General features: G+C 43.2%; 1 protein-coding gene across 1 annotated transcript; it reads right to left on the reverse strand.

Moving 5' to 3' along the window:
• Positions 1-404: 404 nt before the first annotated feature.
• On the reverse strand, positions 405-17,824 carry LOC134491310 (thioredoxin). Its single transcript, XM_063294983.1, has 5 exons — positions 17,609-17,824; positions 9,049-9,153; positions 4,857-4,916; positions 1,531-1,596; positions 405-604 (listed from the first exon to the last, which is right to left on the reverse strand). The coding sequence occupies exons 1-5, from the start codon at positions 17,807-17,809 to the stop codon at positions 542-544; spliced, it is 495 nt and encodes a 164-aa protein (XP_063151053.1). The 5' UTR covers positions 17,810-17,824; the 3' UTR covers positions 405-541.
• Between the last annotated feature and the right edge of the window lie 395 nt (positions 17,825-18,219).

The following is an 18,219-nucleotide window of genomic DNA, read 5'->3' on the forward strand; positions in this document are numbered from 1 at the left end:
GGGGATCACTAGAGAAATTCTCCATCCCCTGGAGATTTGTCCTCTGAACTTCCCTGTCCATAGTTTTGACAGAATAGCTTAAAAAGCCATTTGTGCTCAGTTCTAATCCAACTAAGAATACCATCTGACTTCATGACATGGAAGCACGGTAGCTTGCTAATTCAGTACTGAAGCTGCTTCTCTGGTCATCCCATCTGAGCAGACAGTATCTTTACCCAAGCGATCCCTCTTTCAAAGCCAATCTTCCACTGGGAATGCTAGTGAAGTAAAGTGCCAATGGATCCATGGGTGCGCGCACACCACTCACACACAGGCAATCACAAGCCCTTTGAGGCAGGCTGCATAGCAGTGCTGCTACTCAGAATAGTTGAGTTGGCACGCTTTGAGCTCAAGCAAGACATAAAACCTTTTATATATTTTTATTCTCTTCATTTACAGACTGAAGGGTCAACGTATATTTGAATACATATTCTAACTTGATCAGTTATGTAGAAAAGGCTATAATTTAACAGTCAGCACTTCATGAATTAGGAACCTTTGGTTACTTATACTTCTTAATGGCTTCCTCCAGCTTTTCTTTATTTGCTCCAGAAAATTCATGCACCTGAAATACAGATGTTCCAAGTTTAAAGCCTTTTATTGTAAGATTCATCCCTCCGTTAACAGACATTGTGAACATTGAACATTCATTTAAGATCAATTGTATACTGTGAACCTTGAAGTGAACATGACTTCCTAACATCCTCTTTCCTCAAACAGTTTGCCATGCAGAATATGTTTTTCTAAAGTATGTACTTTTTTTTTTAATTGTACGGCATAGCAGTTCGGTGTTCATGCTGCTTTTTCTTGCTGGGAAATCCTTGTGAGGTCCAGCAGCTAGATGTGTAGACTATTTAGCTGTGACAAGTCATGTTTCCTGGGGTGCACCACGAAGAGGCTAGTCTACATTGCACTGAGTTGGGCTGAGAGAAAGTGACTGGCCCAAGGTCATAAAAAAACCTAAAACCTGATGCCAACCAACATTCTCCAATCCATCTAACACTACAATCCCCAGGATCCAACCTTACCCTATCCTGATGTTTGGGGAAAGCCAATTCTTTACAGCTTTCTGGAAGGCTGAGAAGGTGGTGATCTGCCAGATTACAGGGGAAAGGGTGTTCCAGAGGGCAGGGGCTGCTTCAGAAAATGCCTGCTTCCTAGGTCCCACTAGATGGCAACAGTTTTTGAAGAGGGAAGTAGCATATATGTTGGCTGCAGAAACCTAAGGTTAGTAGATTTTATGGCCTAATTCACAGGACTGTTTAAAGCTGCTATGCAGTGTTAAAGAAAAATATATATCTTATTCCACATTTAAAGCTTATCTGGAGCTCATGGGGAGCCAAGTAAATATGTAAGCTTGGACAGGATGGATGTAGCCATGTACCTGATTTCTCTCAAACTAAACCTTTTAAAGGTGAGAAGCACTGGGATCCCTCTACAAGTAACATTCAAGCTCTATACATCTTTTGCTGGAAATCTGAGAGCAAATACCTTTTCATTATTTTTATAGAACTGGAATGTTGGCATGCACTTCACATCACAGTGTGAGGCCACATCCTAGAAGAGATGAAAAAAGGTTATTCCCATCAGTCTCACACAGTACATGAGCAGCATTTATGCCCCAGAATTTCTTCCCATTCTGCTATTCCCACCCGGCAACTGAAGCAAAACGCAGCATCAGTGTTTCACACAAGCAGAGACGAAAAGACAAAACCTGTACCGAGATGAATTTCAGATGCACATTTTCCTCGGAGTATCTTTGTGGCTAAGAAAAGTGAAACAAGATAAGCAACCTGGTGACTTCCAGATATCACACTAAGAATTCTCAACCACTGGCCACGTGAATGGGACTTTTGGAAATTGTAGTTCTGGGTATCTGAAGGCCATCAGGTTGACCATCTGCCTTAAGAGAATACTGCACTCACCTATCTGTAAGCTTCTGTAAACCTATCAGAATTCCTCTTATACTCTCCAATGTTATTTTACCTGCCGTATCTTTTTGTAAGCTGTCTTAAGAATTATTTGGAAAATGCCAAGAATCCTGTGAAGTCTCAGGCCACGCTTTCTAGTAACGCCTTCTTAACAGAATAGGATTTACAGTCTTGTGGGCTTCAAGTTATTCTGATAGCATTGACCAAACTACAACTCACAGGTTTCCCTTATAAGATCTCATAGGCAATTCCCAGCAGCCTGAAGGCATTCCTTGTTGTGAAAGGAGTGCTGCAATTTCAAGAGAATGAACTGCAAGTTGTCACATAACATGTGTCAAATGTGAGAATACTTTTTTTACTTTACTAAAACTAACACATTTCCCACCCATCTCTACTCCTGAGAGAAGTGGAAGCAGCTTTCTCTACTCCAACAGCTAATTTAGATAATGTCATCTAGGTGTGCCAAAGGTTTTGTTAAAAGCCAACTGCAGTCACTATTACGTGTAATTTTAAGTCCAGGAAGTCCCACTTACTCATCAAGATAATAAAAGCTTATTACTTTTGATGGGCATTCTTGCTTCCAAGCTATGTAAAACAAATTAAATTATCATTCTGCCTTATACTTAGGGCAAAGCCATGCTTCATCTTACACAATTTAATCACTGCCAAATACCCAACTATCAGGACATCAAAAAGCAAGTCATGCTGTATTTCACATGAGTTGTATTGATTTATATAAAAAAGGCACACTGTTTACTTGGGAAAATTTGTTTCACATGCCACATTTCTAAATTAACTTGTTTGACAAGATACACATAATTCAATCAATAAAATACGTCAGCGATTCGAGATCAGGCTCCCCAATGCAGTTATGTACTCTATGCACATAGGAAGCCTACTTGCCAAACTATAATATGTTTAATTTTGGCTCAGTATATGTAAACCCATCCAGAATGGCTTTATGTGCTGTTCAGATCTATCAGTGTGACTTGTTCAACAAAACTTGATTAAAGCTGCCTAAAGTTCTGGCTTGTACCCACACAATGCAGAAAGATAGTTAAACCTTCCTATAGATACAATTTCACCCAGACATTCCTTTCAAAGGGAGTGACTGTACATCGTATTACACATATTTGTAATATACGTAATATTCCAACTTTCAATCTATGGCACCCAAGCCTCGGTTTGAACCCTTAGACAGTTGAGGTAGAGTCGATAATATTGAACCAAATGGGCTGTGTTTTTGTGTTTGAAAGAGAAAAGCCGTACTTCAAATTTTTTAAGCAACCCATCAAAAAGACATGTTGGATTTGCTACTAAGCCGCTGCTGTTTAAACATGCAGGTAGTCCTTGACTTACGACAGCAACTGGGACCCAAATTTCCATTACTAAATGATGCGGTTGTAAAGTGCGACTGCATCACTTAGCAACGGCAATCCCTGCCGTCCCAGTTGCCGCTGTTATCTGAATCCCACAGTTGTTAGGCAAGGCAACTTTCTGCTGGCTTCCCACAACCAAAGTCAGTGGGGAAGCTGGCAGGAAGTTGCAAAACTCAGGCCAACAGGCAGGTAGGTGGCTGCTGCCAGGTGGGGGAGGGAGCGAGGGGTGCAGGGAGGATGTGCAAGAGGTATGGTGAGGGCCAGGGAGGGTGCATGAGTGGCCGTCATGGCACAAGTGCAGAGGGGCTGGGGAAGGATGTGCAGGTGGAGGCTTACCCCAGCAACTTGTGACCTTCCCTGCCGGCTTCCCCATTGAGTTTCTGGGGAAGCCGGAAGGGAAGGTTGCAAATGGCGATCACGTGATTCCGGGGTACTGCAACCAATCTTAAGTGCGAACCAGTTGCCAAGCGCCCAGACGATGACATGACCGCAGGGGTGCTGGGACAGCTGGAACTCTGAGGACCAGTCGTAACCACCATTTATTCAGTGCCATCGTAACTTTGAACAGTTGCTGAATGAATGGTAGTAGGTCAGGGACCACCTGTGTTGTTCTGCAGTTCTGAAACTGTTACACCAAGCGAAGACTGTGAAGTTGGCACATCCAACCTTTTAGCAGGACTCTATTCCTATTCCATGCTTGTTTGATGTTTGCACTGTTTGATGATTTGCCTTTGTGCTTCCATACCATTTGCCATGCCCCAACCCATTAATGTTTGTGCTGTGTTTATGTGTGAGCTGCATATTTGTCAAAAATGCAACTTCTGATGAGGGCTTAGGAGCAACACGTGAACAGGTTACTAGGTTTAGAGGTCATCTGTATTTTCTGTAGACTACAGAATCTAAGCAAGTGCAACTGAATTCACAGCATCTTCCAGATGTTACAGAACTCTAGTTACTAGCAGTCTCAACTAGCCTGACCAATGGTGAGGGATGCTAGGAATCCTAGGTCACAAATTCTGGAAGGTCACAGGTTCCCTACCCATACTATAGACCCTGATGCTATTAGAGATGTTGTCTTCAGTGTTTCCATGCTCTTCACCACCAATGTGGAAGAAGAGAACTACAGTTCCTTTATGCCCCACCAATACTATTCACAGAGAAAATTATCTGAATCTGCACATTTTTGGTTCAGCTGCTTTAGAGCCATTTTAAGTTGATTCCACATACATTCTTCTGCAGCCAAACTACAATGATAAGCTCACGCTGTTCTACAAAAGATAAAGAACTCTCCCACCCCCCAAAACCTGGGTTTCTTCAAAGGTTTTACTGGGAGTATTTAAGTAAGGATGTCCAGTTTTTGTCTTCATTGGTCAGAATGCATTGCTGTTTGCATGGTTTCCCTAACAAACCAGCCTAATATAACTAGAAGTCATACGAATCCTAGAATTTTATGAGAATATACTGCATTGTCTTTGTCCAAATTTGGGAGCATTACTCTAGAACTTACCTGAGCTTCATCCACATCAATTTCAACAAAGATTACATCTGGATATTTTTCAACCATGCTCTGTTATGAAAGAAAGAAGAGACTGTTGAACACAAAGTATGCTTGCTGATCTTGGTTAGCACTTAATATTATTTCTTGTTAGGCATATGGAGCTTACGTTTAAAAACACAATTGGTTGATATATACATCTGTGCCTTGCTATATGTTGCTGAATTTCTCATCCAACATATCTTACTGTTGACCATACTACCTGGAGTTGCTGAGGGTTTAGTTAAGCAACATTTGCAGGCTTCCCTATCCTGCCTACTGTATGTTCTCAATCATATACATGTATTTATGTTTTCACTCTCCACTCTAAAAATGCAGTGACTCCTGATCAACCATGGTGAGAAGGCAGCCTTCCTGTAATGGTATGTGGGAGTGACCTGGGGAGGGGAAGAGATGCTGTGTAGGGAATGATTGGATAAGAAATGGCATAGCCCACAGCTGCAAAACGGAGAAAGAAACTCAAAAAGGAATCTCCCTAACTTATCAGGCTTTAAAAGAGACAGCTGGAGATTTGTACTTTCAGACTTGCAAGGTTTTGTTAATGTAGCCTTACAATAAAGAAGAAATAGCTGGTTGTATTTCCTGTCTGGTCTATCTGGGAAGGCTGATATTTCTTCCCAAGTTTGCAGCTTGCCCCCTTCCCAATTTCAAGATTGGAATAAAGACCTGAGGTGGCTTAGCACACCAGTGCAATCAAGATGTCAAGAACCTTTTGACTCTAAGCCAGTAAACCAACATCTCTCCATCTTCTTGCTAAGTAAACAGAGATGGTAGGAAGTATGATAATGAGCATTTGGGAGCTGACTGCTGCAGAGACAATTTTCCTGACTCTCAGAATAGCTTGCTTTTTCCCCATTTCTGAATACTCGCCCATCCCATTCTCACTTGAGAAAGTATCCATTTTTGTCCACAACCAGGGCATGAAAGGGACTGTCAAGTATTGGGAACAAACAGAAAACCTCAAACCTAGACACAAGCCCCAGCCTTATTGTTAAAGGAATTCTGAACCTCTCTATCTACCACTTTGGGGAAAAACAATCAACCTCCCCAGAACATTCCCCAAAAGTTGGGAAAAAAGTGAACCACCTGCATCTGTTGAATGACAAATGGAGACCTTCTTGTCTTGTCTTATCATTAATTAAAACAGCAAAGATTATGGGGACCAACTAGCCTAAAACAATAAACACATGGGATGAAAGCTCCTGTTGATGCTGGATTAAATCAGCTTCAAAGCGCTTTTCTTCCTCAGGCATAAAGCCCAAGAGAAACTAGGGCTGGGCACCAAGCACCTATTTTGCACTTGAATCTGAAGCAATGTCCAGCCCTAAGGAGACTAAGGAGAAAATTCAGGGTCTCTCTCTCCCAATGCACAATACTCTGAGACAATGGGACTTACTCTTGCTCTCTACGTGCTCAATCTTACTTGACCCAGACAACATCTGTTACAAAACAATTCAATCTACATTCTGAGACTGACTTTACCGTACAGACCTGTGGAAGGAAAACCTCAAAGCTCATGGTTGTGTGTTCCCTGGGACTTTAAGAAAGCAAAGGACCACACTGGTACTGCAGGGAGATAAGAGAAACACTGAAGACACAGGGGGTGGTTGTTGTGGAAGAGATAAAAGAAACTGAGCTGGAGAACTGAAGCAGCAGCCAGCTGTGTGTGGATGAGGTGAAACTACAAAAGTCTGGTGGAGTGATCAATGAGACTCTTAAGCTACCACAGCTGAGTAAGGAGCAGCAGAGCCTCACAAACCTGCCACAGACAGACCAGCTACGGCCAGTCAGCAACAGGAAATGTTTTCTCCTTCTACAAACTGATAAGGCCTGAGAGACGGAGAAGCAACTCAGGAAAAGGGAACCACTGCAAGGCTAATTTAACCTACAGCAGGACCTACTGAAGCGTAAGGGCCGGAGTGTGGAGGATAATATAGGGCCAAGTGTAAGGTAAAAGGACTTAAGCCCCAGTAAAAGGAACAGACTTCCCCGTCCTTAAGAACTGTGGCAACACTGCCTTTATTGCTAGAAAAGGTGGGCAGTTAAGAACACAAGATAAAAGCGAAACTTGTAACTCGATTAAGTATTGTCACTTACCATTTACAGATATAACACTGTCACTTGTAAACGTATCATTAGGCACATGTAAACAGATAACTTGTGTTAGGCGTAACACATTAGAAATGTATATTTTGTATAATAAACCAGCCTCATGTACATATCAAAGAAAAAGCATTCAGCCTCCTGGTCTGTGGTTTGTACCATACTTTAATTGTGACCCTGTCACAAGGCCGTATCAATGGAACATCTGGTCTAATTTTTGTAAAAGCATGTTCCTTCCCCATCACTTGTTTTTGTTAACATCTTGTCTGATGAAGAATACTGAAAAAGCTGAATATTGCCCACGCTTTGATGCTCTTACAGTGGGCCCCAATAAAGGTGTGGCATTCCTATGGAAATGATCTTTTACTGATTAAAACAATAGAACAGCAATAAAAGATAATCTGAATTCAGAAACAGTTATGATTGGAGGAGCATATGAGCCTTATGAATAGAATAAAATAAATAAATTTATTGCAGTCATTAACCAGCACAAGGAAACTGGTATCCAAAATAACAAAACTAAATTGACAATATCAGGATTATTTATTTATTTTCTATCCCTTTATTATTTTTATAAATAACTCAAGACGGCGAACATACCCAGTACTCCTTCCTCCTCCTGTTTTCCCCACAACAGCAACCCTACGCCTGATTGGCTCTTGGGCTGAGAGAGGGGGACTGGCCCAAGGTCACCCAGCTGGTTTTCAGGCCTAAGACGGGACTAGAACTCTCCTACTATGCCTGATTGGCTCTTGGGCTGAGAGAGGGGGACTGGCCCAAGGTCACCCAGCTGGTTTTCAGGCCTAAGACGGGACTAGAACTCTCCTACTATGCCTGATTGGCTCTTGGGCTGAGAGAGGGGGACTGGCCCAAGGTCACCCAGCCGGTTTTCATGCCTGAGGTGGGACTGGAACTCTCAGCCTCCTGGTTTCTAGGCCATTGCCTTAACCACTAGACCAAACAAGAATTTTGGCTAAAAGACAATATTAAATCAAAATATGCTAAGGGGCTTGCTCAGGCTACACATATGCAACAAGAAAAAGAGAGATTAAAATTATCAATCTGGGTAATATAAACTTTGAAATAGCAATATAAAATGCAAGTACTTTATAGATTCATACACACACATTTCTCTCTCTCTACACACACACACACACGTAAATGAAACAATAAAATTATCCAAAAGGATTTAAAAATTATAAACTTCTCTAACAGACCCGTCAAACCTGAGAAGGATACAGTATAATAGCTGACATGGCATGTACACACCAAAGCATAAAAGAAGTTAAAAAGTAGCCAATGGTTAATGCTGAGCTGTTTCTGGCATCCACACTCAGGCTGGTTTGATTGCTCTTAAATATTCTTCGCTTGATTTTGTATGCAAAACCTGGCAACCTTTTGTGTTATTTCAGAGTTGATGTCAGAAAGTAGAAATTGCTTTTACTGTTGATTGTTGTATCCTGTTTTGCTGGTCAGGAGTGGGGTAATTAAGGCGTTTCGAGGTTCTGTATAAAACTGGCACTACAGAAGAACATGTCTGATAGTTTCTACCTGTCCTGAGTTGCAAGGAGATACTCATAATGGTCTCTTTTTGTATCTTCCAGCCAGAAGTGCTGAAGGGAGAGCATTACAGCGGGCTAAGGTAAAGGCCCTTCTCTGAATTGGGATGGTAAGCTGTGCGAGATACAGTACATAGCTGGTTCCAGAGTGTATCTCCATCTATCTGCCATGGGAAGCAAATAAAATAACATATAAAATAAATTTTTCCTATCGACTGATACAGCTGTCATTGTTTTTACATATCAGTCCTGTTGTCAGGGAGGCAGAAGACAACAACCCTCTTTTCATGAAAGAACAGACACTTATGATTTGGCTTGTAAGAAATCCCCCTAGGTAAGGGCGAGTAGAGCCACATGAACATTTCAGCCATTCCCCCTCCAGTTTCAAGAATTCTTACGCATCTCTAAGGAATCCCAACATATAACATCCTGCTCATCTCATACTTTATTAAAGAGTATATTGAAGGAATCTAATTACTTACATGGAAGAAGGGCTTGATCATTTTGCATGGTCCACACCATGTGGCAGAGAAGTCAACAACTATGAGCTTGTCCCCAGAAGATAATAACGTAGCTCGGAATTCAGTCTGGGGAAGAGAGAGTCAAGACCCCTTTACACAAGCAATAAAAATGCCTCCCCACCCCAACACATTACGTCTTTCCTGAATTGCATTTAGGGCTACCTTCTTCAGTGCTTTCAAAACTGCAAAAACCAGGGAGAGTTTCTATGTCACCTTCCAATGAAAACACAGACAACATAAGGTTTAAAAAAAACACACAGTTTAATATGAAGTGAAGGACAGAAAAAAGGACTTCTTTTTCTTCCAGGGAGTGGTAGAAAATGGCAGGTTAAACGTGCTTGCCATATTTGAAGCATATGCGTTAGTTCAGCTCTGTAATCCATGAAAATAAGTAGCCCAAAGGGGCAAAACAATCCAATTATCTATTTATTTGTCATATCTATATACTGTCAGAATCCAAATATGCCTGGCAGTTTACCATCATGAATACACAAAAACACTGGAAATTGAAAAGAAAAACAATAAAAGATTGAGCTGATTTCCACTATTCTTTTAATCATCAAAGTCATATCAATCAGCAAAGGATAACTTAAATTTCCAACGGCTTTTAGAATAATTCCATCTTTCATAAAAGACCCAAGTAGCCGCTGATCTATATTCCAGGGGAAGGCGCTTTCTGGCGCTGGCCCCCACCAACCCCACCTCTCATTCAATGGGAATCCACAGCATTCTATCTGAGGTGATTGTACTCAGGAAGTCAGTTCTACCTGAAGAAGGTGATTGGGCAGGTATATAGCAGAAACCCATTAAGGGATTTAAACATCAAAACCAATCCTTTGAACTATACCTGGACCCCTACAGGCAAACAAGCAGGACCTGCAACACAGGTGTAACTTGACTGCAACTGATCTCTCCTTCTACCAGAACTGGTTTTCTGCACCAGTTGCAGCTTCTAAGGAGCCTTCAAAGGTAGCTTCACATATAGTAGTATAACAGACAAATCAAAATGATCTGAACCAGGGTTTCAATCAGCCCAATTTTCTAGCTTCACCTAACACATTTCTAAACAACAAATTGCTGAAAAAGTAGGTAAGACTGCCACAAAGTACCCAATGTGTTTGGATTAAGCCTATTACAATCACTGGGACTAAGTCAAAGAAAAGCACCCAGGTTTATTCTGCAAATCAGGGACACCTCAGATTTAAGTTAGGTTTCAGCTTGAGCTCATAAATAGATGTAAGTCATACTTGCAATAAGGAGATCATACTGACTTGTCCTAGGAAGCAACTACAAAATTGACAAACGTTAACACTGTTTGCATATGAAGTAGATAAATGGAAATAAATTACTCTGGGGACTGGTTCTGGAATCTGAGGAGTCTGGGTACAGAAGGGCAGGCCTGTGAACCTAGAAGATGCTTGGAAGAAGGGAGAAGGAAGGAAACAGAACGATTCCAAAGACTGGAAATAAGGAAAAAAAGAACTGCTGACAAATGTAGCTGAATAGCAAGAGCTGCTGAAATCCCCATCTTGTCCCCTTCCCCACTGGGACACAGAGTTGCGGCACAGCAGTCGAGTGCTAAGAGGCTGGACTCGCACTGAAACTTAGGCATCCACAAACAAGTGACCTGAAGCTGATCCCCTTCTGCTTCCTTCGCTTCTCAAGAAAGGAAGTCTTTGCAATGTTCTCTCAAATTTCTTGGATATGGCCTATCATCCTTTCCTTCCCTGATGTGCGTCAGGTTAATCTGACTAAACCAGTGTTTCTCAACCGTAGCAACTTGAAGATGTGTGGACTTCAGCTCTGAGAATTCCCCACCCAGCCAATATTCTGGGCACTGTGGTAGTCAGAGTGGCTTGTGGGCAGGTCTTCCTGACTCTGCTGTCCACCTTTTGGTTCAGATCCAGAACAATGAGGACCATGTAATCCTGCTCCTTTCCCACTGAATCTCTATTTCTTCCTTCTGCCAGTACCTGCACTGGGCCATTGGGAGTGTTTGCTGCTGATCTTCTTTGGCCACACGTACAGGGACACCCGTTTAATGAATAATCTGATCAAAATGCATGTCGCTGCATGCTTAGCTTAATTGTGCAAGCAAGGTGGCTTCATTTCCCCCCATATTAGAATGACCACCTCACATTTTGGAGTCTTTTGCATCTAGCTCCTGCATTTTTGGAATTGAAACGCCTCTTTCATTTTGAGTCTTATCTTGTAAGGTTCCAAAAGGCTCTTAAAAGGGTTCCTTTTCTCCCCAGGTTCTTTATAAGGTTGGAAGAACCACTCTTTTAAGTTGCAGTAAGAAAAACATTGGAACTGGTTCCCAAACAGGGTCAAACTCTGCGATACCCCCAATTGAGAGCACAGGACCTTGATGCTTAAAACAAGCTAGTTGCATGCACAATGGGGTATACATTTAGACTAAGAAATATGAACAAGACAAATCACCAAACTGGACTGGGGCAGCTTGTTTACCAGTTGACTTAGAGCTTCCCACTTCACAAGAAACAGCGAGAGAGAGATCAGGAATTTACACTGAACTCTGGTCCGTTCCTTCTGGCCCAACAAATATGAAGCATGAGCAGACAATCTAAGATAAAATTGCCCAGGTTGAGAAACACTAAGAGATGTGGACTTCAACTCCTGGAATTGAAGTCCACATCTCTTAAAGTTGCCAAGGTTGAGAGACGCTGATCTAAGATGGTCCTCCAGCTTTTTCCCACTTGCAAATATTCTCTTTGATCAGACGGCCAACGGTCTCAATGAACTGCCCCCCCCCCACCTGCCTGACTTTACAGTTCCAGACCAACATCTGGAACAATGACTTTCATTTCTTCTATAACCCAACTTTTTAAACTCCAAATTAAAGTGGGTCACATAAGGAGAAAAACAGAACAAATGAACTGCAGGTTGTTGTGTTTTTTTAAATATATGGAAGAAAAAAACCTAAAGGACTGCTGCATCACTTCTGCATATTAAACTCAAAGAACATTTAGGGCTAGAAACATTGTCTTCCCAGCCAACTTTGCCATTAAGGGTTATGAAATTTTAGCAGCACATACTGGCATCTGCCATTTTGTTGGCTGAACATTATGTATCCACATCAAATATTAATTACCTTATTAAGAAGTTTCAAGAATACCTGTTTTAAAGTGATATTAAAAAGCTGACCTTTGTATCTGTATCCTTGATAAATAACTGGAGTCCAAGAGCAGTTTATTAGGCAAAAAGCAACACTAACAATAGGTTGTGCTAACTTGCATGAAGAAAATGCAACTATGTCCAAGATATTCTAAGCAATTGTTACAATAGTATAAGCCAAACTGACACTCCGGCTTGCAGCCTCCAGTGTTCTCACCCAGGACCCCTGTGCTGAGTAGGGATGCTGGGAGTGGGGTTGCAACACATCCCCAAAACACCATACTGGACTAAGCCATTTCAGACTATGGTACCTCCTAGACACCATTTCTTAAAGCAAGCCAGTTGAGTCTGTGTAGATTGGTCAAGAACTGCCTTGATCTGTTGCTAGAACCTTATATGGAAAGAGCCTCGGCATCCAGGAACTGTATCTGATTTGACTAAATAAAAAGAAGTTACATGTTGTAATGGAGAAGTGGTGGCCCGGTGGCCCTCTAGATGTTGTTCAAAGAGAATTCCCACATGCCCCAGCTAGGAGGCCCAATGAAGGATTCTAGAACTGTTCTTAGAACCTCATGTGGCTGCCCACCTTTCCCCCTTCTTCAGAGATGAATGACTAAGGCAAGAATTTATCTAAGACTACACAGTGCATCTATGACAGAACAGGTGGTTTCCAGGAATACCTGACCGAGGACTACCGTGTCTGAAAGCTGTTTACCTGGACTGCCCAGCTGCATAGGCCCTCCATGCCAGCAATTGCCTGAATTAGACGTGGATTATCAAGGGATCCACTTTTAAATGCAGCACCCCAATTCCCTGACGCAGGCCATGCCCAGCATGATCATTTCCTGTTATCTTGTCTGGGTGCTTGTTCAGCTAACAGCACTGTACGTTCCCTCAATCTGGTCAACCACTCTGGTTCTGAGAGATTCAGTTCCACATATCATTCTCCCATATCTCATCTGTGGTTAACATGAGACATTTCCCTGCTCATAACAGTAGAGAAGTTAAATGCTAGATGCATTTGACCATCTGTGCCACCGCTCTCGCCCTGGGGAATTCCACCAGTCCAAACAGCCATGTTGCTAAGTTGCTCAACAGTTTCTCTTGTTCTGCCCTGCAAAGGACTGGCACCATGTTTCAACTGGCAACTTCAGCTTCTCTAATGGGAACATCTCTGTAGAAATTTATAATTATAAAAGCTTAGCCCCCAAATTACAAGCCATTCTGATCATGAAACAGCTAGGAGAAAGGAGGTGCAGCATACTTATTAATGTAGTAACTAGGTTGATCCTTCCCAAAGATAATTTATAAGACACCCAGAATAATAATCTTATAGGAAAGGGACAGGAACACCCAGCAAATTTTAGCTTATTGGAAGCTTAATCTGCAGCTTTCCCCAACCTGATGCCCTCCAGATGAGGGCATGTGTTGCCTGATATGTTGGGTGTGTAACTCCCAGAATTTAGCTGCAACAGGAAGGAATGCAGAATGTTGTAGTCATCAAATAGAACAGAATGGTAGTTACATGAGGTTCATCCTTCCAAACTAGCATTCTTAAATGTCAGAGATGGGTAATCATTTGATCCTTGTGGCACACTTAATACTTGAGGAGGCCAGGAACTGGAATGGGAAGAGCTATTTATTTAGCAGTTTTTATCCTACTCCAATCCTATGGCTGAACATTGCCGTGGATGGCAATCATATCTGAAAGCTGCTATCAAAACATAGTTTAATATAACACAGCAGATCGTCAAACAACAATACAATGAATCAACTCCCATGACAGATGCTCTAGCCAATCAACTCAGGCCAAAGGTTGATTTTACCTGTCAAATGCAAGGAGGATAGGAACTGCACACCTCTCTTATAGAAGGATGTTCCAGAGACTGGGGGCTCCTACAGAGAAGACCTGGCTGGAGCTATGATTCTTCTGAACTTGGGGGAGTTTCTGTAGGTCTCTCTTTTACAAGTGTGTTAAGTGTATTTTTAGGGCCTATGCTACAGTGTGTCTTAACAAAGTGGCACATAACTGTACTGCTAATTTTCAACCATTTCACTGCCAAAAATTCAGCAGCATGATCTGTTGGATGCCTGATTTTTAGATGAATGGGAGAAGTACAACTCAAGCGACAGACAATATGACTGGGGAGGAATGTTGCCATTCCAGGTTTATTTATTTATTTTTATTTTTAATTATCAAATTTTTATCACTGCCCATCTCCCCCGAGGAGGGACTCTGGGTAGTTTACATAAAGAATGTAGTAATAATAATGTACTACACAGCAGAAAGGGTTATTTGAATACCCCATCAAAACAGAGGGACACTGAAAATCTAATCCAGTAGGTTGCCTTCTGGAAACCTTGTTTTAGCAAATAAAACAAAAAGAAGTCCTGATATGATACCGCTGTCTATGCAAATTTGCTCAGGATTGGGCTTCTTCTCTAAAAAAAACCCCATTTGTGACTGCTGCCTTTATATATTTAATCTGACTATATAGCAGACAAAGACAGCGAATACCAACAGATTTCAGTTTATTCAGGATGCCAGGAAAGAGAACAGTCCATTAGTCCTGAAAACAAACCAAACTGCAATCGATTGCAGGAGGAAAAAAAATTAGGCTAAAAATCAAGAGACTGGTCACCAACAGACTTGGAAAAGCAGCAAATCTTGGTTTTTAGTTGGATTCTTGCCAACAGTCCAATACTGTAGCATGCCCAAATATTTGGTATGTATTCCTAAATCACCATGTATTACAGAAGGTTTACTGCAGAAGCACAAGTCAAAGAGATCCTGCCTCTACCCTCACATCAGCTGTGATCTTATCAGTTTACCTTGTTCATTAGTCCCTCTCCTTCATTAGATGGAGCTATAAATGCTGGTCTACTAAAAATGTTTCCATAAGAACTATTTCTGAAGAACAGTACAAGACAAAATGTCTTGGTCAGCCTTCCTCAACCTAATGCTCTTGACCATGCTGGGTGAAGAGATAATTCAACACCCATGGAGGAACTCTAGTGCAGTGGCAGAACACAATGCTGATGCTTGCAGGTTTCAGCCAAGCAGCGCTGGAAAAATCCCTGCCTGAAACCAAGAAAGCAATGCTGTCAGCACCAACAATAGTATGTTGGAGGCACAATAGTCTAAATCAGTAGGACAGGGCTTCCGGTGAGAATGACAGATTGTGGAAAGTTAATCTCCTCCCATTCCCTTTCAACTTCCACCCCTCATTGCCATAATCCTTCAACACTGCTACATTAGTCAGCAACATCTGCAGAGCGTATGAGTTTCTCATGATGACAAGATCTGTTCTCAGATGCCGGGCAGACAATCCCACAGATTAGTGGGACGGGGGAAAGGGAAAGCGGGTCATAATAAGTTTTGTCCCTGACGAGTAAAAATTAAATCTGGAAGCTGGCCACACTACCAGATTTTAAAGTTTAGGGGTGGTAAAAGGGATAGGAAAAGGGATGCAAGCAGGAACAATGTACAGAGACAAAGAAGGAGGAAACGAAGTTTTATTTGTTTTGGCATGATACTGAACTTGGGTCCACCTATGTTTATCTGGTGGTTTTCCAAAGATCATGGATAACCACAATTAATGTGCAAGAAGACATGCTTGTCACAGACTAAGAAGCAAAGCTTCTGTCTTCCAAAGTAGTTCGCCAGCTAGTTAAAATTCAGCTCAAGGCAATCAAGAAGTGATTTCCTAGTTTGCACTGTTGTACAGAGGTGCCTAAGTGTGTCATAACTATCAGGAGGGTGGACATGGAAACATATACATTACGCAAGGTGGTAAAATCCTGAAAATGATCTGCTTTCTCTGGTGGCTCAAATTTAACATGGCAATCTTGTCAATTAGCAGGACCTTACATGACAAGGAAGAGGCTATAATCTTGCAAGACAAGACAAACATTTAAACTCAGCCCAAACAAGCCAGGGATTATGTATTATCAAATTGGTCTGGACTAGCTGTCACACAGATAGATTTTCTCTAGGATGATCTGTCCTAACTTGGACTTTCAAGTCTTCCAAAGGAGCACCAATCTCCTCTATAACTGAGTCTATCTACCTTGAAAGCCAGGGTTATATTAAGGAAATGAATGGAGGATATGTTTTGAAGAACAGGGATAAGGAACTTGAAGCCCACAGAAAGTCACTGAACTTCAACTCCCAGCAAATCCATCCAATGGAAGGTCAGTGACTTTTGAACAGCCAAAGGTTCCCCACCACTGTTATGGGAAGGCAGTCAGGAAAATCTTCAACAGATCAAGGATCCCATGAAAGGGATCCTCTGCATCTCAGTACAGATTTCATTTATTTCTGATTGCAAAAAAAAAAAAAAAAATCCTTTCTCTTGCAATTTTCCTCATCTGTCTTTCTGAGCAATGGCTAGATTAAAAAGTCTGTTGCAAGAAAGGAGAGTTTCAAGCAGGCAATTGGCTTACGGTGCACAACTTAAATGAAAAAAGGGGGGAAAAACTAGAGACATGCTGCAGCTCTGATAGTAAGGCGTTTACCTTTACTTCGAAGCCAACTATCAAATACGAATTACTCGGATCTCCCGATTCCGCCATTTAAAGCTGCAATCCTACACCCCGTCTAGGTTTAAGCCTTACCGAATATTGCGGGCCGTCCGAGAAAATTTTCACAGCATTATACTTTGAAAAGGGAGAAGGGAAAATCGCATGTTTTTTGGGGGAAAAAAACATCGAAAGGCCAAGAACAGCGAGCCATTTCTGGCTAAACAAGCCTGCCAAAGGCGGAGACCGCCCTATCCTGCTCTCCCGCCTTCCGCACAATCCTCAAATTAATCCGACGAACGCGAGCCCCAAAGGCTCAGACGCTGCCGGGGACCCCGCGGCTGTTTTCACCCCGGACAAGGGCGACCGAGCCGAGCCACCGAGGGGCGCCGAGTCGGGGAAAGCCGACAAAGCTCCCGCAGGTCCGGCAGAGGAGAGTTGCTCGCCTGCGGGCGCTCAGCCAGACGGCGATTCAACGGAAGGGGCCTCCAGGGCAGATTTCGGGCAGGGAAGTTGCAGGAGGCGCGCCCTGCCCAGCCTCTATTGAGCGCGAAGGCGGGGGCTCCAACGATTCCCGGCCAGCGAGTTGGGCGTTCGGGGCATCGCAGGCTCCGCGCAGCTGGCGGGCAAGGCTGCCCCAAAGCCTGCCCTCCCAAGGCCACGAGAACTGCAAGCACGGAGCGCCCGCGGGGCCGCTACGGCAGCCCCCTCCCCGCGAAGCGCCCGCGGAGCGCCCGCGGGGCTGCTGGAGAGGCGCTCCGGCGGCGCACAGCCATCCTCGCCTGCACTTCTTCCGACAGAGGTCCTCCCTCCGCGCACCGAGAGGCCTACTGCAGTCCCTGAACGAAGCCTCCTCCCTTACCACGTCTCCTATGATCTTCACCATCGTGGCAGCCGCTGGTTGCTCGCTCGTAACACTATCCGCTCCCGTCACCACCTCTGCCTCTGCCGCTGCCGCTGCTTCTGCCGTCGACTCTTCTGCCGCTGCCGCCGCTATCGCTGTTGACGCCTCCAGCTCCTCAATGGGGGCAGAGTCACTTTTATTAGCACCGCCTTCCTGCATCTTATCTACTGCCGACGCCAACCCAGGAAAGTGCTCGGCGCAGGCGCTCTACTGCTGGGCGGAGGCGATTTGCGCACGCGTACATGTCTTCCCCGCCTCTCCGCCCTTGGCAAAAAAAAAAAAGGCGGGGGGAAATGATGCTTTTGATGCGGAGGCAGCGAGGTAGCATTCTCAAGCGGATCGCGCCCGTTATCTCCTCCCGTTGCCAGAAGTGAGACTTAGCTTGATCCTAAATGACTTTGCTCGGAGAGCTTTACTTCCTGGGGAGTTAGTGGAACTAAATGGACGAAGCGTGCCTAGGAAATGGCCTTGCAAATGTTTAGTTTCCACCCTTTTGGACGTTCAGCCACGCTGGCCTGGACTGAGGGCACCCATTTCAACCGTATTTGGAGCTCTACACCTTACAGTAT

This window comes from Candoia aspera, chromosome 2 (assembly GCF_035149785.1).
Source record: "Candoia aspera isolate rCanAsp1 chromosome 2, rCanAsp1.hap2, whole genome shotgun sequence".
Taxonomy (NCBI): Eukaryota; Metazoa; Chordata; class Lepidosauria; order Squamata; family Boidae; genus Candoia; species Candoia aspera.